General features: G+C 53.2%; 12 protein-coding genes across 12 annotated transcripts; 3 read left to right on the forward strand and 9 right to left on the reverse strand.

The window, feature by feature from the left end:
* Positions 1–21: 21 nt before the first annotated feature.
* VTP21DRAFT_10142 (uncharacterized protein) lies at positions 22–519 on the forward strand (the record flags this gene model as incomplete). Its single annotated transcript, XM_069389446.1, has 1 exon — positions 22–519. One exon carries the CDS (start codon positions 22–24, stop codon positions 517–519), a length of 498 nt encoding a protein of 165 aa, XP_069253868.1.
* Positions 520–674: 155 nt separating this feature from the next.
* Positions 675–980, reverse strand: VTP21DRAFT_10143 (uncharacterized protein; the record flags this gene model as incomplete). The annotated part of the gene is made up of 1 exon (XM_069389447.1): positions 675–980. The coding sequence occupies one exon, from the start codon at positions 978–980 to the stop codon at positions 675–677; it is 306 nt and encodes a 101-aa protein (XP_069253869.1).
* A 289-nt stretch (positions 981–1,269) lies between these two features.
* VTP21DRAFT_10144 (uncharacterized protein) lies at positions 1,270–2,582 on the forward strand (the record flags this gene model as incomplete). Its single annotated transcript, XM_069389448.1, has 2 exons — positions 1,270–1,637; positions 1,724–2,582. 2 exons carry the CDS (start codon positions 1,270–1,272, stop codon positions 2,580–2,582), a joined length of 1,227 nt encoding a protein of 408 aa, XP_069253870.1.
* A 426-nt stretch (positions 2,583–3,008) lies between these two features.
* VTP21DRAFT_10145 (uncharacterized protein) lies at positions 3,009–3,608 on the reverse strand (the record flags this gene model as incomplete). Its single annotated transcript, XM_069389449.1, has 3 exons — positions 3,009–3,210; positions 3,270–3,418; positions 3,477–3,608. 3 exons carry the CDS (start codon positions 3,606–3,608, stop codon positions 3,009–3,011), a joined length of 483 nt encoding a protein of 160 aa, XP_069253871.1.
* A 939-nt stretch (positions 3,609–4,547) lies between these two features.
* On the reverse strand, positions 4,548–8,078 carry VTP21DRAFT_10146 (uncharacterized protein; the record flags this gene model as incomplete). Its single annotated transcript, XM_069389450.1, has 10 exons — positions 4,548–5,875; positions 5,993–6,208; positions 6,316–6,451; positions 6,519–6,623; positions 6,686–6,808; positions 6,888–7,133; positions 7,200–7,477; positions 7,550–7,688; positions 7,827–7,871; positions 7,935–8,078. 10 exons carry the CDS (start codon positions 8,076–8,078, stop codon positions 4,548–4,550), a joined length of 2,760 nt encoding a protein of 919 aa, XP_069253872.1.
* Positions 8,079–8,548: 470 nt separating this feature from the next.
* Positions 8,549–9,121, reverse strand: VTP21DRAFT_10147 (uncharacterized protein; the record flags this gene model as incomplete). The annotated part of the gene is made up of 1 exon (XM_069389451.1): positions 8,549–9,121. One exon carries the CDS (start codon positions 9,119–9,121, stop codon positions 8,549–8,551), a length of 573 nt encoding a protein of 190 aa, XP_069253873.1.
* Positions 9,122–9,375: 254 nt separating this feature from the next.
* Positions 9,376–9,729, reverse strand: VTP21DRAFT_10148 (uncharacterized protein; the record flags this gene model as incomplete). The annotated part of the gene is made up of 1 exon (XM_069389452.1): positions 9,376–9,729. One exon carries the CDS (start codon positions 9,727–9,729, stop codon positions 9,376–9,378), a length of 354 nt encoding a protein of 117 aa, XP_069253874.1.
* Positions 9,730–10,687: 958 nt separating this feature from the next.
* On the forward strand, positions 10,688–12,601 carry VTP21DRAFT_10149 (uncharacterized protein; the record flags this gene model as incomplete). The annotated part of the gene is made up of 4 exons (XM_069389453.1): positions 10,688–10,849; positions 10,929–11,107; positions 11,183–11,497; positions 11,641–12,601. 4 exons carry the CDS (start codon positions 10,688–10,690, stop codon positions 12,599–12,601), a joined length of 1,617 nt encoding a protein of 538 aa, XP_069253875.1.
* Positions 12,602–13,989: 1,388 nt separating this feature from the next.
* Positions 13,990–14,283, reverse strand: VTP21DRAFT_10150 (uncharacterized protein; the record flags this gene model as incomplete). Its single annotated transcript, XM_069389455.1, has 1 exon — positions 13,990–14,283. The coding sequence occupies one exon, from the start codon at positions 14,281–14,283 to the stop codon at positions 13,990–13,992; it is 294 nt and encodes a 97-aa protein (XP_069253876.1).
* A 402-nt stretch (positions 14,284–14,685) lies between these two features.
* VTP21DRAFT_10151 (uncharacterized protein) lies at positions 14,686–14,949 on the reverse strand (the record flags this gene model as incomplete). The annotated part of the gene is made up of 1 exon (XM_069389456.1): positions 14,686–14,949. One exon carries the CDS (start codon positions 14,947–14,949, stop codon positions 14,686–14,688), a length of 264 nt encoding a protein of 87 aa, XP_069253877.1.
* Positions 14,950–15,238: 289 nt separating this feature from the next.
* On the reverse strand, positions 15,239–17,263 carry VTP21DRAFT_10152 (uncharacterized protein; the record flags this gene model as incomplete). The annotated part of the gene is made up of 6 exons (XM_069389457.1): positions 15,239–15,615; positions 15,744–15,947; positions 16,052–16,360; positions 16,443–16,645; positions 16,771–17,023; positions 17,083–17,263. The coding sequence occupies 6 exons, from the start codon at positions 17,261–17,263 to the stop codon at positions 15,239–15,241; spliced, it is 1,527 nt and encodes a 508-aa protein (XP_069253878.1).
* A 995-nt stretch (positions 17,264–18,258) lies between these two features.
* VTP21DRAFT_10153 (uncharacterized protein) lies at positions 18,259–19,887 on the reverse strand (the record flags this gene model as incomplete). Its single annotated transcript, XM_069389458.1, has 3 exons — positions 18,259–19,181; positions 19,295–19,438; positions 19,503–19,887. 3 exons carry the CDS (start codon positions 19,885–19,887, stop codon positions 18,259–18,261), a joined length of 1,452 nt encoding a protein of 483 aa, XP_069253879.1.
* Positions 19,888–20,017: the final 130 nt, after the last annotated feature.

The raw sequence follows: 20,017 nt of genomic DNA on the forward strand, positions 1-20,017 counted from the left end.
CACCCAATTACCTTATCAAGAATGAGGCCAGATCCACGCCCGTTGGCATCGATGGGGCATCTACCTCGATCCTATGCCCCCGTCTCGAAGATATACGAAATTGCTCGGGGTATGAGGGGTCGGATTCGGGCGGTTAGCCAAACGACGAGCCATGGTTGGCTCCACCATTTGGGCGTACTGGCCTTGCCCCAGGGCCCCAGGAGAAATATGGAATCGGCCATGACGGCGACTTTCCAACGCCCTGCTCACCTCTCCCCAACTATGACGCCACAGGCGATCCCTTCCAGCAGCATGAGAAGAAGGGAGGGGGCCGGCTGTGCTTTGTTCGCCAGTGCAGAGACGGTCGCCAATGGCCGTATATTGCCTATCCTCCTTGGCTCGGCAGTCGGAAGCAGCTGGTACGAGGAGGGGAGGCATTGTGCCTTGGCCAATGAGGCGAGGTGGCCTCCGGGGCTTTTTTATCCTTGCAGGCTCTGCGTCTTGTGGGATCCGCCTGGATCGCAGTTCGACGGAGGGTGACGGCTAATTAACACGGCCGCCTCCTATACGAGGGGATCCGAGAGGACGGGCACGGAGTCTTGGAAAAGGAAATCAATTTTCGGCCGGAGATCAAACAGTGAGAAAATGCGAGCGGCCAAGGAGGAAAACGCCTCTGGCCTACGAGCCATCTGCCCTCAGCTCAGTGGTTGCGCGAAACGCCTCACTCTGTGTGGCCGCAAAAAGGATAAGGCTAGGACATTTAATACCAATGCGCGACGCGGCTCTTTCCTTATTCTGCCCGGTGTTGGAGAGGAATGAACCGTTCTGCCCGGCAAGGGGCCGCGACAAGGAGGGGGATGGGGAGCCGGGAGGGCGGCTAGGCCGAGGATTTCAAACCGGCCCCGCGCAAAGAAACGGGCCAAGCGAGCGCGGCCGTCGGGGCCGCGACGGCCCACGCGGCCTCCGGGGGAGATCCGCGGCTTTCTTTTGCTAGCTTCCATTTCGACGCGAGGGCTTCTGGAACAATCCACCGGAAGCGAACTCTATAGCACGCTCCACTGGTTTGCCACAATTTTCAGTTTTACCGTGGGGACAAAAAGTGTGCGTGTGACTAATGGTTGATAAATCAATCGGGGGTGGCTTACCGTCCTTGCAAAAAAAAAAAAAACGGGCGCTGGTCTTTTTTTTTTTTCCTCTACCTTGGTTGCGATTTTTCCACCCAACAAATATGACCCGCCGCTCATGCACAGACACCCAGCGCTCTCAATAAAAGCAACGCAGTAGGCCACCATGACAACCCTCGCTTCCAAAGCCAAATCCTCCCTCTCCTGGCTCAATCAGCCCTCCCCCGCCGGCTCGACCTCCCCCGCCAAGGACAAAGCCCCGCGGTCACTTTTTCTGCAGACGGCGAGCCGGCCGCAGAGCAATCTTGGCCTGCACCACGGGGCCGCCACTGGCAACCTTGGCCTGGTCAAGTTTGCCCTCGACCATGGCGTCTCGGTGGACTCCAGCGTCGGAGGGGTGCTGCCCATTCATGCCGCCTCATGCTATCCGGGCGAAGGCAACCTGATTGTCCTACAATACCTCATTGACCGCGGGGCCGATGTCAATGCCCCGCGCACCTCACGCAAACACGGGAATAACGATTGGAGCACCATGTACGTATTCTTTGGCTCAAGATCTGGTTTCTTCTGATTGGCTAACCGTGAGGCGGCATCTGCCGATGCCCTCCCCCTTTTCCTAGAGGATCGGTCGGCGTCACTGGATCAACCGCGCTACACTTTGCGGCAGCAAACGGATGCACCAAGACGGTGGAGCTTTTGCTCCGGAATGGGGCGCGTCCCGATGTCAAGGACAAACTCGGCAACACCCCCCTCGTCATTGCCCTTGCCAAACACCACTTCGAAATCGCCCGCTTGCTGCGCGAACACGCCCCTCTCGAAGAGAAGCCGTCCAACCCGTTAGACTCGCTGATAGAGCAGCGCCGACCCATCTACACGCGCCGGCCAAGCATGCCCTCGATCACCGAGGAGAGCTTTGCCCGCCGGCGGCCCCAGAGCGCCAAGTCGCCCAAGCGCCAGAGCCTCAATCTGCCGCGCGTGACATTCTGGAGTGACCCCAGTCACCAGATGACTCCCCACGGCGCTGACGACGCATCCCTCTCCAAGCTCGCCACCGCCCGCTCTCGCTCGCACAGCCACAGCCCCCCCATAGACCATCCAACCGACTCGCGCACGCGCACTGCTAGTTACCCTAGCCTCCTGAGAACCAGCGCCAGCTCTCTGCGAGCCCATTCCTCCTCTCCCCCGGCATTGCCGGCCACCCAGTCTCCATCCTCCCCGCCCCCTGTGGAGCAGCCCAACACGGCCGCGGAGCGGGATTGGAAACGACTGACGTATCCATGGACACCCCCGCTCGATGCCTCCCACACTGAGTCCTCTTCCGGCACCAACTCCTCAGACGAGCGAGACCCCATTTTGTCCCATGAACTTGGAATAGAGGGGCCATCAGAGTCCTTGGATGCCGTCTATGTAGGAAAGAAGCGTGGCCGGAGCGGCAGCCTGCTGGAACGTGTGGTAGATTTCCTTAAAGTTCGCAAATAGTTTTTTTTTTTGCACCCTTTATATCAACTATGATATGGTATATCTATTTTTGTATACATAGCTCTTTTTTCTCTTTCTCCACTCCCTGTCTTCCTCCCTTTCTCTCTCTCTCTCTCTATATATATATATATATATATATTTGTTTGTGTGAATGATGTTATTTTTATTCGTGTACAAATGTTTTGAAGATTTGGACATTTTTTTTCTTCTTGATCTACCACGTCTTTCTTTTCTCTTTACCTTTCTCCCGACTTTTGTAAATAAATTCTCTGCCCTCCTTTTGAGAGACTATGGAGATCGGAGAGGCCAAGCTCTTAGCGCTTTTCCACAGCTCTTACTGTTGATAAGCAAAACCTTGATAATTTCACCCAACAAACCACCGGTAAAATCCCGATGCCGATTGGCTTTTCCCCACCCTGGCACTGATCATGTCACCGTGGTTTCCTTTTTCTGACATATTGCACGTGCCCTTGAACCATATCGATGGTCCTCCCGTGCCCCACCGTGGCTGGCCTTTTCAACCCCAAGTTCATTGGAGAGACGGGAGAGCTCCGAGGAGGGCGGCCGCATTCCCAAGATCTGTCTTGGATAAGGGCAACCGCTCTTCTTTTTGGAAGAGTTCGCCGGACTAAAAGAGACGGCATTAGCACATTTGGAGTCTTGAGGTTAGATCGGGAGCTAACCTACCACACGGACCGTGGCTGGTCAGCCTCCCACGCTTTCCTCCTATAATTTTGCCACCAAGTAAGCCTGCTGGAAAAAGCACAGACTAGGAGACCCCTCCCATAGTAGAACTCAACCCCAGTGGAGGTGGAGAGGCAATCCGGCAGCGGGGGCTTAAGAGGAGGGTATAATTAAAGACCGGTTTAGCTTTGCAACTGCCTTGGTCGAAACAGCCTCGCATCCATATGCGGGGCTGGCGGGGCGGCTTGGGGGGAGAGGGCGGGCGGGAGCCTGAAACTCAGAAGGATAAACAGCTCTCTGGATAAGTCTCCATCCTCTCCCAGGTTGGCTCGGCTTTATCATATTGAACTGTTCCAGCTGCGCGCATATCTTCTTACTAAAAGGCCGTGTGTTTCCTTTGCATATCCTTGAGTTGAAAGCCAGTGATTATGGCCGCTCCTCACCCGCATGAGAATAAACTGTGCCGCAATTTCCACCCAAGATAGAAATAATTCCCATTCATGCATTTTACAAAAAAAGCCTTCCCCCCCCCAACTTCTTCCTACAACGCGGAGCCACTACCGAGCTTAACTTCGAGATCAACTAGAATCTCATCGCCTGCGTCACACATCTTGTTTCTTTACTTTATGAATCCTAAGCCTATATATGTTTATTTTGGACGCACTCTAATATAGCATCCGACGTTCCCGTGCATGAAGCTGTAGCAAGCTGCTGCCCCCCCACTTTGTCTAGTGAAACTTAGGCCGCTATAGTCATCAGAGAGGAAAAAAGCATGGTGTCGGCATTGGAAAGTCCATTAAGGCCTCTTTAGGAATAACGCCTGGCTCTTTCTTCGCCTAAAGATGCAACCCCCTCTTGGCTGCACCGCCGCGTCTCTCATCTATCCTATTTAGATATGCATATTGTTCAGGGCCCCTTTTATCTCTCCCCCCGCTGACGCTAGGCACCCTCACTCTGGAGACACGAGACACCACGGTAAATGGTGACTACGGAGTCAGCCGTGAGATGTAAGCCCCCACTTATGAAACGGAAGAGAAGGGATGGAGCCTAGGCCGCTGACGAACATTTCTCGTTTTTTATTTCCTTTTGTACTTTTTGGGTTCCACTACAGGCTATGGACCAGAGTGAGTGTGGCGCAGAAAGGAACATTGAGCTTTATTTTCATCCTTTATTCTATCAAAGAGGTTCTAGGGCAAGAGACTATCGTTTGAAACCAACACCATCAAACCAAATCAATACACTCTGCTCGAGTGGAAGCTCTCCTGCGTGCCGAGGCCCTCTCTAGTTTTCTCCGGCCTCCTCCTCCCCATCCTTGCTGGGGCCCGCCGTCGACGCGGCCTTCATCTTCTTCTGGTGCAGCCGCTCCGCCACCATGGCCACGCCCGGGATGGCCGTGAAGGCGCGAGGGCTCGACCCCAGGATCTCGTCCACCGTGCTGGGGGCGGACGAGGAGGTCCCAGTCGAGCCAGTCGAGTAGAGGGGGAGGGCCGCGGGAGGCAGCTGGATCATGGCGGCCGTGGCGGGCGAGTTGGAGCCGGTGGGGGCCCGGCTCAAGTTCGCGAGGGTGCCGCTCGGCACCGCGGCCGCGGCCGCGTCGGCGGGCTTCACCTCCGCTGCCCTCGACGGGGTATTTGACGGCTCGGTGGAGGCGCCGGACGCCGTCGAGTGGGCGGTGTGGAGGGCGGGGGGGTCGTAGATTTGCTGGCGGTGCACCTGGTTCTGCTGCACCAGGGCGGGCTCCATCAGGCCCGTGGCGCCCACGAGGGTGGAGTTCTGCAGCGCGCTGGTCGAGGGCGCCGGGTGCACGACCTCCTCGGCCTGGCGCGAGAACCGCAGCAGCATGTGCAGCTCCTCCTGCAGTGTCTCGTGCCGGAACTGAGCGCGAATCATGGGCACGTTGGTCTTCTGCATGTCGTTGCCCGCTACCCCCGGAAGCCACCAGTTCTTCCCGAGCCAGTGCTTCTTGATCGCGTTCTCGAACCCACTCTGTATCACCGAGTTGCGCGCCAGCTCGCACATGTCGGGCGACGACAGCTTCCAGATCTGCGCCGCCACGCTGTACTCCTCGATCAGCGGCTCGCGCGTGAAGTGGAACTGCAGCGGGTCATCGGTCGACAGCGAGACGTTCAGGCCGCGCTGGAAGAAGGAGAGGAAGGGGTTGCGCTCGTAGTCGAGGAAGAGAGCGTTGTTGGAGAGGGGCGACATCGCAATGCCGATCTGCTTGAGGTAGTAGAGGTACTGCAGCGCCGGGACCTTGCGCAGCAAGATTCCGTGGTTGATGCCGTACGACGTGAGGAACGCGGAGGTCAAGTGGTCGGTGTCGCCCGCCTCACCCGAGTGGGGCCGCAGCACAAACGTGTTGAATCCGCGCTCTCGGCGCCACTGGTTCAGGCTCGTCATGTTCGCGTACATGTAGTAGAGGTAGTAGGAGTAGGGCGGGTTCAGCTCACCGTTCCAGGCGCGAGGGAATGGGAACTTCTTGTGGATGCGCCGCTCGGGCTTGGATTCGTCGTCGACGGAGTCGAAGCCCACGACCCGCTGGAGGAAAACGTGCAGTTCGGGGTGGGATCGCGGGTCTTTCGTCACCTCGAAGAGAGGCTCGAAGATGTCTATAAGGGGGAGGGGAAGAAAGAAAGAGGAATGAATTCAATGGTTCAGCGACATAGAAAATCGAGCGTGTGTTTTCCAATGAACACAGCTCGCGTTTACAGAGCATTGACACGTACTTTTGATGAGATTCTCAAAGTTGTCCACAATCCCGCTCTGCTTGTAAATATTGTAGAGACGGGGCACTTGGATTAACCAGCGCACATTGTTGGAGAAGATCTTGTTGTTGACCACCCACTTCGCGAGTTTGTCCCACTCCGATTTGGAGCGCCCGTAGATGGAAATACGGAATTCGGCCATCTGATACTTGCTGGCCTCGAGATCGGAGATGACCTCTGACAGAAACCAAGAGTGGGGAGAGAAGATGATAAAACTGATGGTTAGTGTGACCAAAAGATAGCTCCATTATCAAAATTAAATTTTTTAAGAAGAGGGTACAAACCCTTGGTCAGCTCGGCCAAGTAGCGCCCTTCGATGTAGTTGTCCGTCTTCAAGAAGATCTCACGAAGTCTACTCTCTCCAATGGGGTTATATTTGAGATTGAACTTGTCGAAACGATGGAAAGAGTCCTTATGGGCCTGTAAAGCGTGCACAAATATGAGTCTATCGATGGCAAATGGAGGGCGGTGAGAAAGAAGCACCTACATGCATATCCAATGTGTCGATGCTGAGGTCGTAGGCAGTAAGACCCAAACTCTCAAACACCTCTGCCAGCGTCAGGCATTTCCCGTCACGATGGATCACCAAATCCTAATACAAGAGGAGTGGCCATTACAACCTCCGTCAACACCAAAACGCCGGAGAAAACTTACATCAGGGCACTTCTTCATCTTGGATTTGATGAAGCGCAGCAAGTGCTTTTGATTCATGCAGCTGGAGTGGTGCACGTGGGTATCCACCTTACGCACATTGTAAAAGTCTCTGTGCGGAACCCGCTATTCAATAAAAAAAAACCCAAGGAGAGGAACATTAGGCATGCTGACCTAGGGGGACCGTGCGACCAAACCAGCCTACCTTGGAGTCCACCAGCTCTTGGTATTCGTTAAGGAGCACATACAAGTTCCATTTGCTCTCGAGGTAACGAAGTCGCCGGAACGCAAAGCTCTTGGCTGGTCCGTCGGAGATCACATTAAGGATGAAGTCGAGATCCTGGAAATAGTCTTTAATGCTTGGGACGTGGTATGCGGGGCGCTTGGTCTTCTGATCCGCATTGGATCGGTAGACCTGGTAAACGCCAGACTCGTCCATCATATACGCAAACTACAGACAAAGTGAATGAGAGGATCCCCTAAAGCATGGGTGCGACTTTGGCAAAAAGCTGCTTACCTTGTGCTCTCCAGGGATCTCGCACTTTTCAAACTCAAAGTCATCCCCAACCGACTGAGTGCCACTGTCCCGCCTCTGAAGCGAGGAGCTCCCATCCGCAGCCGTCTGATGCTGAGGCCACGAGGGTGGGGGCGGGGGAGGATAGATCTTCCAGTCGTCCGAGTTCTTCGGATTGTCCTCCAGACGCTGGCACGAAAGAGCCATGTATCGGTCGCGCAAATCGAGACATTTCGAGAAGTTGGTGTAGAGACTACGAAGCTCGGTGTTGATTTCATCGTCTTCAGCGAAAATAGTAGAAGGTAAGCTCTCCAAACCCTCGATGGATCCATTGGCGATATCTAGAGACTTACCGGGAATGAAATCGTCTTGTCCCTCCTCCAATTCACCATCCAAGTCTGGATTTTTGACGAGCGATTGAGCGCCCGCGAGGAATGTGACACGCTGGGGATCGCTAGGTTTAGGAGCAATGGGGAAATTGGCGGGAAGCACCTGTATAAAAATTAGTTGGGCAGAATAAGCATAAGTTTTGCGTAACGCTAGGATTATGGCAGAAATCACGGTAGAAAACAAAGTTGCCCGAAAAAGCCGATGCTTGGATTAAGGGGTGAGTGGGAAAGTGCGCATTACCTTGTTTTTTAGGGGAATCCGCTGCGCAATATATTTCGTATCTTGCTATAGATTACGAGAGAGGGAGGTGAGTGACCATAGTTCATTACCCGAATGGGTGGATGTTACATTTTGCAGCGCCTTCTCGGCATGGTACGAGTAGAATGGAGTCTGTGGGGCATCGACAGCTGGTGCGTCACCGTTGGCATCGGCACCATCGGAAACTTCGATGAATTCAGCGGCTGACGGTGAGTGCTCGCTATCTGAGTTCATGCTGATCTATTATGTCTCTCTCTCTTATGCACGATGAATATTTTTATTTGACTTTTTTTTGGATTTTTCACTCTCTCTTTGTTTTTCCTAGGCCAAGAGAGTGCGAGAAGAGTAAATGCAGAAATCAAAATAGAACAAGCATTAGTTCATTTATGGTTGATGATTGCAACGTGACTGCTTAGAACCGCGGGAATTGAAATAGATGATCAAAGCATCGGCCGAAAAGGGTGGAGAAATTGATTTTAATCATATCAAAATAGTGGGAATTTTCGACAATTAAAAATAACAAGAATGGGGCAAATGCAGCGTGTAGAGGGGAGAGGAGGAAAAACACAAGATGGTGCAAATAAAGCTTTTAGAAAAACAAACAGGAACGCACAAGCATAAGCATAAAACCACACTGGTAAAGATAGCTAATATACAGATATTACACATTAACCCTCCACCACGACGCTAGCCCCGATGCGGAACTAGTCCAACCCAGGTTTACCCTGTGCTCGTGCGCGCGATGGCGTGAGCGTGAGCCGAATGGTCTGCAGGCGTCCACACTCCGCTGGGAAGCCTCGCGTCACGACCTCGTCGAAGTGCTTGCTCGAGAAAAAGGTCCGAAGCCGGCTCCGGACCTCGGGCAGGTCGTAGTAGACGGCGGGGTTCTCCACGTCGGCAAGCTCCTCCGTATACGAGGCTGCAGGCTTCATCTCAGCATCGAACGAGCGGCTTCGCTGGGAGGGATCAAAGGCCTTTGACCGAGGGCTGGGGTCGTTGGAGCCCCGGCGGTGAAGGGACTGCGAGGGGAGTATCGGGAAGGTGTATCGTCGCTTCCGCAGGAACTTGGCAATGGAGGACTCCTTAGGCGATTTTGGCGAAGGCTGAGGGGGTGGCGGGAGGGGGGCAAGCGCAAGGTGATCGTAGGCGTAGTAGGAGTAGATTTCGGTGATGAAGTCGAACTCCTGAGAGGGCTTGGAGGGAGAGCGGGGGGCGGAGAAGGGGGAGAGGTTGGGGAGGGGGGCCGTGATGACGGACGCGGATTTTATACGAGGCATGGCTGACGACGAGTATTAGATTGGATTAAGATGGAATTAAAGTAGTGAGAGGTAAAGTACAACTGCTCATAGACAAAGAGGGAAAGGAAGGACGGGAAGACGGGAGTCCTGGGTTCAGAAGGCAGACTCCAAAGACTTCGACGTTTATATAGCGGCCGGATAAGGTGTGAAACCGGGTGGATGCAACATTCGATCAGAAAAAGCAAAAATGAAACTTTTTTAAAATAGCAGATTGATCTGCAAGAAAAGAAAAATCACACTTTTCCAAGAATCTCCCGGCTTTCAGAAGGTTGACACCTGCAGCCAGCGCAAAACAGAGCTGTAATGTACACCCACAAACGGCCATAAATGGCCACGCATGAGGTCAGCTCTGGGAGGGAGGGGGAGGGGGGAAGCGGCAGGTAGCTTGCGACCAAGGCTGCGGTGGAGGCCGTGCTGAGCCAAAGAGCGCGGTCCCCGCACGAATTAGCTAAACAGGCCATGAGAGGCCAACGAGAGTCAGAGCAATGCGTGCATGTGCAGGTCACTTCTTTGTTTGTTGCGGTTGAGGATGCTAATGTCTCCAACATTCTTGGTATCTTGGCCGATCGAATGGTCTCTGTAGGCATAGACTACAAGTGTTTTTGCCATAAGCTGTCTCGAGTCCGAGACGAAATGCCGGTGGTGAAACGCCCTCTCTTAGGAGGAGGGAACCACCGGGGGAGACAGAAAGCTAAGAAATATATTACGTTGTTCCCAGTATCGGAGCCATGCGCTTAACGGAGAAGTTTCAGATCTAAAACCCTAAGACACAAATGTAACTATATCGAGCCGTTTTGGTTTCTGGGGGACAGATCGCACTCGCTCACTTTGCCCCCCTCCTTCTCTTCCCTCCTCCTCCCTCTCTCCCTCCCTCCCTCTGCCCAAGCCAATCTTGGCGCATCCCGCCACACTCCATACTAAAGCAGGCCGGTGAGCAAGAAGGTCTCGGTGAGCTGTTTAGGCCGACGATCAAGTCTGACGAATAAGCTGGAACAAATGGGCGAAAGCGTGGATTGCAAGTTGTCAAAACTGGCTGCCTTATTTAACAGGGGCTTAGTATAAGGCAGATTGCCCCTTAGTCATCGCAATTTTCCTTCCAGGCGAAATCTCCAGTCGGAGCATGGGATTTTTGCTTTGGGGAGGAAAAGCGAGGCCTGGAGAATCCCGGTGGAATTCCGTGAGCAGAGTATGGGCCTGCAGAGCTCAGCCCTTCCCCCAATCACTCGTTCCTGAACCGACTAATGAGCAGTCCAGTCTCCAATCTGGTGCTACGAGGTAGGGGCTTTCGGATATGTAATTTTTAATTACTTAATGACCAATTCCCTTGACATTAAACTTCTCGTTTTGCAACGTTAATAAGCACAGAGCCTTGCTAAATTTATGATTTAGTAACATCTTTTTTCCTCTCTTGAGCCCTCTACTCTTTTTCTCTGCCTCGCCGCCTTTTCCATTCTCCCCCTCATCCTCCGACTTCCTCTGACCCCCCCCCCTCCCTCCCTTCCTCTGACACCTTAGTTCAGTCTGAAGTAACATTAGCATCACGCCATGGCGAATCTCATCCGTCGGAATCCTTTTCTCACCCTCTCAAATCTCAAGGAGCTGATCTTCTATGTGGTCATTCTACGCATTCTGCGCCGAACCGGGATGCAGTTGTGGAATCGCGGGGTGGTGGGAAGCATTCGCGAGTTGTATACCGACCTCTACAAGGTAAAATTGCATTTCCATCCGCCGCCCAAGCGGGTGCTAGAATTTCAAGTCCGGGGGGCTGACCATGTCTCCATTGTAGAGAGTCTTTCGATGGATCCTGCGGCTACCGACGGTCCAGAGGATGGTGCGACAGAAAATGCAAGGCTTCATTACAGATATTGAGCGGCAGATAGCTCCTCGGCACAAAGGAGGAGAGCGACACCTGCGGCTGCCGGAAAACGGCATGACGGAGGACCAAGTGCTCCAGGAACTCACCCGGTAATTCATGCTATCCCGAGGGGGGCTTGGCCCATCTTTCAAACCAGATACTCATACCAATAGGGTGTTACTTAGGTATTACGAAATGGGCAAACACGAGTGGGAAGAGGGTCGAGTGTCTGGTGCAGTATACCATGGGGAAAAGAGCATTATCGAGCTGAGCACTGCGGCCTACCGTATGTTTACTTTCTCAAACCCTCTGCATCCCGACCTGTTCCCTGGCCTCACCAAGATGGAGGCCGAGGTGGTGGCCATGTGCCTGTCTCTGTTTAATGCACCCGAGGGCGCAGCAGGCACCACAACAAGCGGTGGCACTGAGAGTCTGTTGATGGCATGCAAGGCCTACCGTGACATGGCCTATGACTTACGGGGCGTAACTGAGCCAGAAATGTAAGTCTAGCTTTTCCCCTTCCAAGACAGGAGAAGAAAGGGGGGGAGGGGGGGAGGATAGCTCCTCCTCCCCCCCCCCCTCCTCGTCCTTTTGAGTTTCCATGACGACTGAATGCTCATTTGCTTCCGCTCTATTCTTATAGTGTCGTCCCGGACACCATCCATGCCGCTTTCGACAAGGCGTGTGCATACTTCCGCATCAAACTCATCAAGGTCCCGCTGGACAAGCGCACCTACAAGGTCGATATCCGTGCGGTGCGGCGCGCCATCAACCGCAACACCATCATGCTGGCGGGCTCGGCGCCCAACTTCCCCCACGGTATCATCGATGACATCCCCGCTCTGGCGGCGCTTGCCAAGCGCCACGGCATCGGGATGCATGTCGACTGCTGCCTGGGCGGATTTGTGATGCCGTTCCTCGAGCGAGCCGGATTCCCCACCGAGCCCTTCGACTTCCGAGTGGACGGGGTGACGAGCATCTCCTGCGACACCCACAAGTACGGCTTTGCGCCCAAGGGCTCGTCGGTGATCATGTACGTGAGCAACACCTACCGCCGATACCAGTACTTCTGCGCCCCGGACTGGACGGGTGGGGTGTATGCCTCGCCCGCCATTGCCGGGTCTCGCCCGGGCGCCCTGATCGCGGGATGCTGGGCGGCCCTGATGGTCATGGGCGAGAGCGGCTACATCGAGGCCACCCGGAAAATGGTCACGAGCGCCAAGCGCATTGAGGCCGGCATCCGCAACATCGACGAGCTGTTTGTGTACGGAGAGCCCAAGGCCACGGTCGTGGCCTTTGGAGTGCGCGATGAACCGATGGCGATCTACGCGGTTGCGGACCGCCTTACGAAGCGCGGGTGGCACCTCAACATGACCCAGTCGCCGCCTGCGGCGCATATTGCCTGCACGCTTTTGACGACCGAGGAGGCGGCGGACAACCTCCTCGAGGACCTGCGGTCCGTGCTGGAGTATCTGCGCGCCAACCCCGAGGAGAAGAGCAAGGCCATGAACGCGGGGGTGTATGGCGCCTCCGCCTCTTTGCCCGACAAGTCCTTACTGAGCGAGGGGGCGTTTGCCTTCTTGGATGCCATGTACATGGCGTAAAATACCTTGGTTTGTGACCTGATTCTTGAAGTTACCCCCCCTCCCCCCCCTTTTCCTCTCTCTGTTTGTTTGCCAGTTTGTTTTGCCCTTTGTGTTTTACGCTGTGGCTTACTTCCTGCTACCTCCATTAATTATCAGTTGTATATGGACCGAGTATCGTCATCAATAAGATTCTCTCTACTGGAGTCTTCTCCACTACTACTACTACTACTACTTATTATTATGATTACTATTGTTACTACCCCTATGCTTATTTATATTTTTTGCCTATTTATTGATTCATTCATGGATACTCCCATTTCCTCTAGAAGTACTCGAATAATAAAAAAAAAAACGGGAACCAACCAAAACAGGTTCTATCCATCGATGGTCTCCCTCGCCTAAACCACAATCCCAGGCCAGGACTGACTTTGGCCTTGGGTTGAGCCGTGCCGAATCAGTTCATGTGTTTTCTAAATATGGCCCGTCTCCTAAGGAGGTAACGTCGGCTATATGCGGGCAAGCCCTCCTCTCGGGGTTAGAGCAGGGATGAAGGATGGCCCTTGAGAAAACTGGATGGCCTTCTCTTTGAGACAAATGACAATTTCCTTAAATGCTCTGCCAAGCAAAACCATAAACACATCTCGGTTGCCTATCTCCCCACCGATTAAGCAGATAGACACGTGGGCCGTGGGATAGCTGTAGGAGGAGGCTCTTTTGCAAGGGTTGGGAGAAAGAGGCCCCATAGAGGCTAAATTGAAGTCCCATCGGTACGATGGGCCGAAGAAAAACAGCATACCGCGAACGGGTTAACAGTCCGGATGCGATGCTTCCAAGTAGAAAAGAAAATGGAGGGTAATCTTTCTCCTCCTTCCATTCTGGCCGCATATGCCTAGCTTTGCACTCCCATGATGCCTATTCGCGCCTGTGAAGCACGCGCGGTTTGAAAGGCATCTCATAGAGAAAACAGAGAAGGTGCAAATGCCTGGATCTGGGGTGCATTGGGAGGCTTTTTTTTTTTCCAAGGAAAACAAACAGCCGGAGAGTGGTGATAGGATTGTTTTTGGGTTTATTCGTGTTTAGCTGAGGTGCATGATAGGAAGGGAGGGGGGAGGGGGAGGGAGTGGAGAGAGGGGCTATGGGGAACGAGTCGAGGGAGAAGGGAAATAGGATAACGGGTTCATATTTTCTCATGTTTCCATCTTAGGGGCGGCAACGAACTAATCTAAGGAGAGAATGGCAACAAAGGGAAATAATGTTGGAACAATATATAAACTATGGGAGAAAATATAATATATATATACATAGCTTTGCATAATGGAGAGTCATAGTATAAAACATATAAAGAGAAACAACAGCAATGGTATCCTAGCCACCGCGGGCCGTCATCCCCCGACCTTGCGATCTTGTTAGAAGAAGCTTTTCAGCCGAGAGAGCGAGCTCTTGTCTGTCAGCATGGTGGTGTCTGACCTTGAGGAGCCCGAGCTCACGCTTAGTGAGCGCTTATCACCCCGTCGCAGGACACGCGAAAGCAAGGAGGTGGGGCGCGGAGACGGGGAGTCTTCGTCCTGGGTTTGGGCAAACAGGCGTTCGTCTTCGGCAAATGGGGTGTGTGTGAGTGACATGTCGAAGAGGCAGAGTAGCTCGGCTTGGAGATGATGCAAGCGGCCATTGAGCTCGTGCTGATGAATGGTTTCTGCCATTGTCGTCTACTCTATTTGTATTGTTTTTTTTTTGAAATGAAATGCACTCGAGAATGGATGGGCGATGCCAGAGAGAATGCTACGCCAGTCCACAGGAAAGAGGAAAGAAATGCAAAAGAGGAGAGAAAGCGTTGAAGGAAAAAAAAAAGGAGAAACCAGTTTTTCAATCTATTTTCTTTTCCTATCTGGCCTTGCATAAGGAAAAAATGGATCTAAAAAGTCTCAGTGCCTGATGGCTTGCAGGGTGCACAGATAGGGCGAATAAATTTAGGGATGGTGTGTGCGTTATGTGGTTATTCGATGGCGAAGTTAAACAAGCACTATGAATATTTTAAGCAATTATGAGATGGGGTGACGCGCATGACTCTAGGCCAGCACTCGCCAGAGTGGAACTTCCACCCATCATGGTAGCATCCGCCATTGGAGCACCGAGCCGCCCCCGGCCTTCAAGGGAAGAGCAGCGGCAGCCCGGCCGCCGGAATTCGCGGGATGGCTGGGGGGAGGCGAGAGGGGGGCGGTGGCAGCAGCAGCACCCGATCCTCTTGCAGCTGGAAGGGAAGCCAATTTGTGAGAGTTGACAGGTCCCTTTTCAACGATACGCAACCCCCTCTTATTTACAAGTTCAGATTTCGGATACACAAACAGCCTGCCTGAACACAAGGGCATCGGCGGAAGATTGGAAGATGGATTCTTAATTCGCGAGTTTCCATATATTGCAAAGTCAATTCATGGTTGTATTAAATAGAACTGAGCTAAGTACTATAGGAGAGGATCGAATGGAAAAGAAATTCTCTCAGCCTTGTGAGAAATACAAGCGGGTGCGCATGGACAAAAATAGCATGGCATGATGTGGATGAAGAGAGCGAGTGAAGGTGCAGCCGTGACAAAAGAGTAAAAAAAAAACAAATGAAATTGTGCAGTACCAAGTGAAGAAAGAAAAAAAGACCTTCCAAGGTCATGATCTCCGTGGGTTTTCTCCCATAAATGATTTTCGCAGCCCTTCGCCGATGCCATTTTCCACCTCCTCCTGAGGGATATGAGACTGCCTCAATGGCGGCTCCCGCTCCTCGTTCAAGGTGCCGTATCCAATATGATTGCTCCTTGGGGCATCCTTCTTGATCAGGGCGGTATTGGTATCTCGAGGGATGTTGTCGGAGGAGGGCCTCAGGTGCAGAAGATGGCCTTGCTGCGATTGGAATTGTGCGCGCCATTTATGAACGTCGAAGAGAGGGTGAAGACGTGGGCTCCCGGGCAGTTTGAATGGCTTGCGGATGACCTTGACTTTCTTGTGCACTAGAGGAGGATGAGAGGATGGCGAGCGCATTAGCGGCTCTGGTGTACATTCAGACTTAGCATGGAAGAGAAAATTTACCATCCACGTAGACTGATCCCACGCCCCCAAGAAGCCCATTAGAGAGGTCAGTAAAAGCTGGCAGTGAAGGGGTAGTGAGGTTTCTTACCGTCAGTTTCGTCGATAATCTCTTCGCCTATCAGCTCCTCTATCACGTCCTCGAGAGTTATCACCCCTAGGGGCTTGCATTCAGGATCACTGGGGTCGTAAACCAGCACCATGTGGCTTCTTCCCTCCTGGAAGAAATTGAGCACGTCGAGACAACTGGTGTGAGACGGCATCGCGGGGAGCGTGGAGAGATGAAATGCAGACACTTTCCGAGGAAAGAGAGGGTTAGAGGAGAGAAGAGAGAGAGTTAGGGCCGTCGGTAGCAATTCCAGTCCATGCTATATTCCATGTCACTTTCACTCTGCTTACCAGGCAGCCGATCCTCAGGGTCACAAGTAATCAGTTGCTTGACCAAAAGCATGCCCACGAAGTTGGTTTTTCCCGGCGGCGCATAAACGGGTATCCGTGAATATCCAGCCAGGAGGATGCGGTATAGCGTCTGCTCATCTAGAATGTGATCCGTACTCAGCGTGAACACGTCCTCGAGGGGCGTCATGACCGCAGAGACCGGCTTCTCGCGTAAATCGAGGACGGCGCCAATGATCGTCACCTCATCCTCAGTGAGACCCTCAAAATTGTCGTTGTCTCCTTGGTGAAGGGAAACAAGAGTTTTTAGCTCTAAAAGGAGAAAAAATAGGAAACAGAGGGGGTGAGAATTCATCCGAAAAGAAGGTAGGAGTCGTGGGGGCAAAATTGGTACCTGCTTTGCGGTAAGTAATTCCCCTGTCTTCCCCAAGACAATAGTCGAGCAGCAGAGCAATCGGGTAGGCAATGGGATAGAGGAGGTACATAAGAATGAGCACAAACCAAAAAAAGAACGAACCTATGACGAGCCCATGGCGAACACAAATAGCTGGAGAAGAGAGGAAGAAAAGAAAGGTCAGGGTGAGCAACATTGCATAGCTTCAATGGAGCCATGATACCTTGGGGGATGATTCTGTTGGCCGGATTCAAGGCAAACAATGCGGGAAATGAGATTAGTAAGGATACAAAAAGGCACGGGCCCTCGAATTAAAGCCGATACGTACTCGCCGAAAATCACGATTAAAGCGGTCGAAATCAGGACAGCAGGCCAGCCACCGCTAAATATAGAGTCAAGCACGATCGGCAGGGTCTCATTGACAATGACATTGGACAAGAGTAGAGTCACCAATATCCAGTGCTTCCCCCGTCGCAGAAGACTGAGAATCTTCTCAGCATGCTGGCGGTCACGAAGCTCTCCCGACTGGGCGAGTATTTGAATGTGGGTCGAATCGATCCCCATTAGCGCGAGGGTCAGCCCTAAGATTGGGGTATAGGTGAGAAACTTTCAACAGGGCCTCCAATTCCCATTCAGCAACCTGCAAAGATTCCGCCCATGCAAACCAGAATAATCATCACGGTTAACTTCCACCAAAATGAGGAGTAATCTACGGGGAGCAGGTGGTTATGACCCAAAAGGCGGGGCGGTGATGCATGGCTCGGCGATATGAAGTGCGCGAGCCCCCACCATAGCCCCCAGCTACACCGAGGTATGGACATTGTGGTTGCGTGGTGGCAAAGATAAGTCTCCCTATTTCTCGGGAAAAAAAAAATATCCTTCTTAGCTCTCAGGCGACAGAGGGAGAGTCACAGCCCAGTGTGTTGAGGTGGATACCAGTCAAGGGGAAAATTAGTGGGAGGAAACAAAAACAAAGCTTTCTTTAAGAGGGCCGTGGGGGTGTGCCCTTATTTCCCTTCCTGCCTGATGGTCATAGAGTTTTGGGAAACTTTGGAGGGGGAGGAGAGTGGCGGCTTGAATCCCATAATTCCGCCGAATTCCACTCGGCTCCACTTCAGTAAAACCCCGACCCGGGCCCAAGCTGGTTTTCTCTAAAAAAGGGCGCGCGGCCGCGAATTGGAGGGAATCCCCCACCCTCTCATCTCGCACTGCCGGACGCGAGCCCCTTGGCCATCGAGTGGCTGGGGCCACGTTCTGAATGGTCATCCAGACATTTAGCGCGCATAATCTTTGGGCTGTGGGTGGCCCACGACTGGCGTTCGTCTCGATGAGGCTGGAAGGCCGGGGCTGCCTGCCATTAACTCTAAACAACATACCACGGCTAGACATTGGATCGAGAATCCCGCTTTCTATTGAGAATTTTAGTTTAATAATATTGTTTTGGGGTGGGGAAAATAGAAGAAAGAAGGAAAACATAGACAGGGTCACACTCCATCCAGGTAAATAATAGAGGAAAGGAAGAAGAAGGAAAAAAAAAAAAGAAGCGAAGAGACAACGAAAAAGAAAGATAAAGAATAAGCGACAAGCCATATTCACAGAAAAATAAAGATAACACACATGCACAGAAGATACTATTGTTGCCATTGATAACGATTAATTAAATTTTAAACGATGAGGAGAGAGAGGGGAAAACAAAAGGTCAAGCAAAAGAAGACAGAGTGGAAGGCAAAGTGGAGCGCAGAGACGAAAGAGAAGATGAAAAGAGAATGGGAGAGAGGGAGAGAGGAGAGAGAGAGAGAGAGAGAAATAAAAAGAGTTAGCTCTTTTTATTCTCCTCTTCCTCGTCCTCCTCTTCCTCAATCTCCTCGATCTCGTCATCTTCGACCCCCACCGCCTCCGTCTCCTCCTCTTCCCCCTCGGTCTCCTGGGGCGCCTTCCAAAGCAACCAGCCGCCAACGTATCGGAACTCGGCATCGTGGTACATGCCCACCATTCCAAACGCACAGGTCCGCCCCTCGTACACAAACTCCGTTTCCTCGGGGTCGTTGTATTGCTTCACAAAGGAGACCACCCCGTCGTCACTACACCGCCCGCGCTTGATGGTGAAGATGTCGTCGGCATCCACGCCTTGCCCGGAGAACATCATGAAGGGTCGGTGGACGCTGAAGACCTGGGCCGGGGCAAAGGGGCTGGTGCCCGAGGGGAGAAAATGGGTGGGGGTGGGCTGGGATGAGTTGGGCAGATGGGGGCCGCCGGAGCCGGCGGCGGCGGTGCTCGTGCCGGTGGGGTCGGCGGCGGTGGGCACGGGGGGCGGGTGGGAGGGCGGGGGGGGATGCACCTCCTCGAACCGCAGTTGCAAGTCCATCCACACAAACTTTTCGAAGTAATTCGAGTCTGCGTCGTAGTAGAAATAGTGGCCGAGCCACCGCCCGCTGAAGGCGGAAAGGTCCTCCAGCGGCATGATCATGCTGACTGGCTCCCCCAGATCGTAGTAGTCGAAGACGGCCGAGGCCGGGATGATCCGATGCGGGATAAGGCCGAGGTGCTCCTCGAGGATGGCGGGGTCCATGTCCGTCATGCTGTCGGAGTCGTCCATTTCCTGGCGGCGGAAGCTTGCCACGGCGAGCAGGTGGATGGCATGGGTGGTCACGATGGTCATCCGCGTGCGCGAGTCCATGTGTTTTTGCATCACCTCAACGAGGCCGTCGCGGGCGCTGAGCTCCCTCCCCACGGGATCATCTAAGCAGAGAGAAAAAGAGGCGCGGATCAATAGAGAATTCGGGCGAAGGAGAAGAAAGCAACCGAGCCGGAGCAAGCAGGTAGGCGATGCAGAGCCAGCTATGGATCCATACCCCATGCACTGAGCATCGAGAGTATCACGACGCACGCCTCGAAGCAATTCGCAGACAGGCGGTGCTGTCTATCATCCTCTTCCAAGATGTCTGCTACAAATGTGTGCACCCCCGCCCCTATCAGATGCTGCGTCGCCTCTCCATCTAGTAACGAAAAGAGGTGAGTTGTGCGACCTAGTGCGGCGTGAGAAATTCCGGATACGCTTACCGTTCTCGACGACGATATCCCACAGCATCTTAATCACGGCATCCACCCCGATCTGTTCCGCGCCCGCCCGCAAATTTCGCAATATCCGGAATCTTGCTGCGACGTCATTTCGCCAGCCACCATTGCTTCTCTGCCGGGGGGTGTACACCCATCCATAGCGCATGCGGTCAAGCGGACAACCCGTCCGCCAGCCGGCGGTGGCATGCCCACGCAGGCCAAATGCACAAGAGAATGCTATTTTCCACAAACGATCATCATCAATAACGTCATGCCACCGCCGGCACACACCCGCAACGGTGCAGAGATCCTGGTAGGGGCGATCAAGCGATGGAAGGAACGAGGCGATGGAAAAGAGGACCTCCTGTGGGAGCTCATCCAGGTGCATGGTGTATAAGGGGTGGATTGAATTGGGAGAATGGAAAATTATGGGGAGAGGAAAAAGCTAAAATCGAGTAGGAATGGGGGAGAGAAGAGGGAGAGAGAGAGAGAGAGAGAGAGAGAGAGAGAGAGAGAGG

Source organism: Calcarisporiella thermophila (assembly GCF_041956535.1).
Source record: "Calcarisporiella thermophila strain CBS 279.70 unplaced genomic scaffold VTP21scaffold_6, whole genome shotgun sequence".
In the NCBI taxonomy this organism is placed as follows: Eukaryota; Fungi; Calcarisporiellomycota; class Calcarisporiellomycetes; order Calcarisporiellales; family Calcarisporiellaceae; genus Calcarisporiella; species Calcarisporiella thermophila.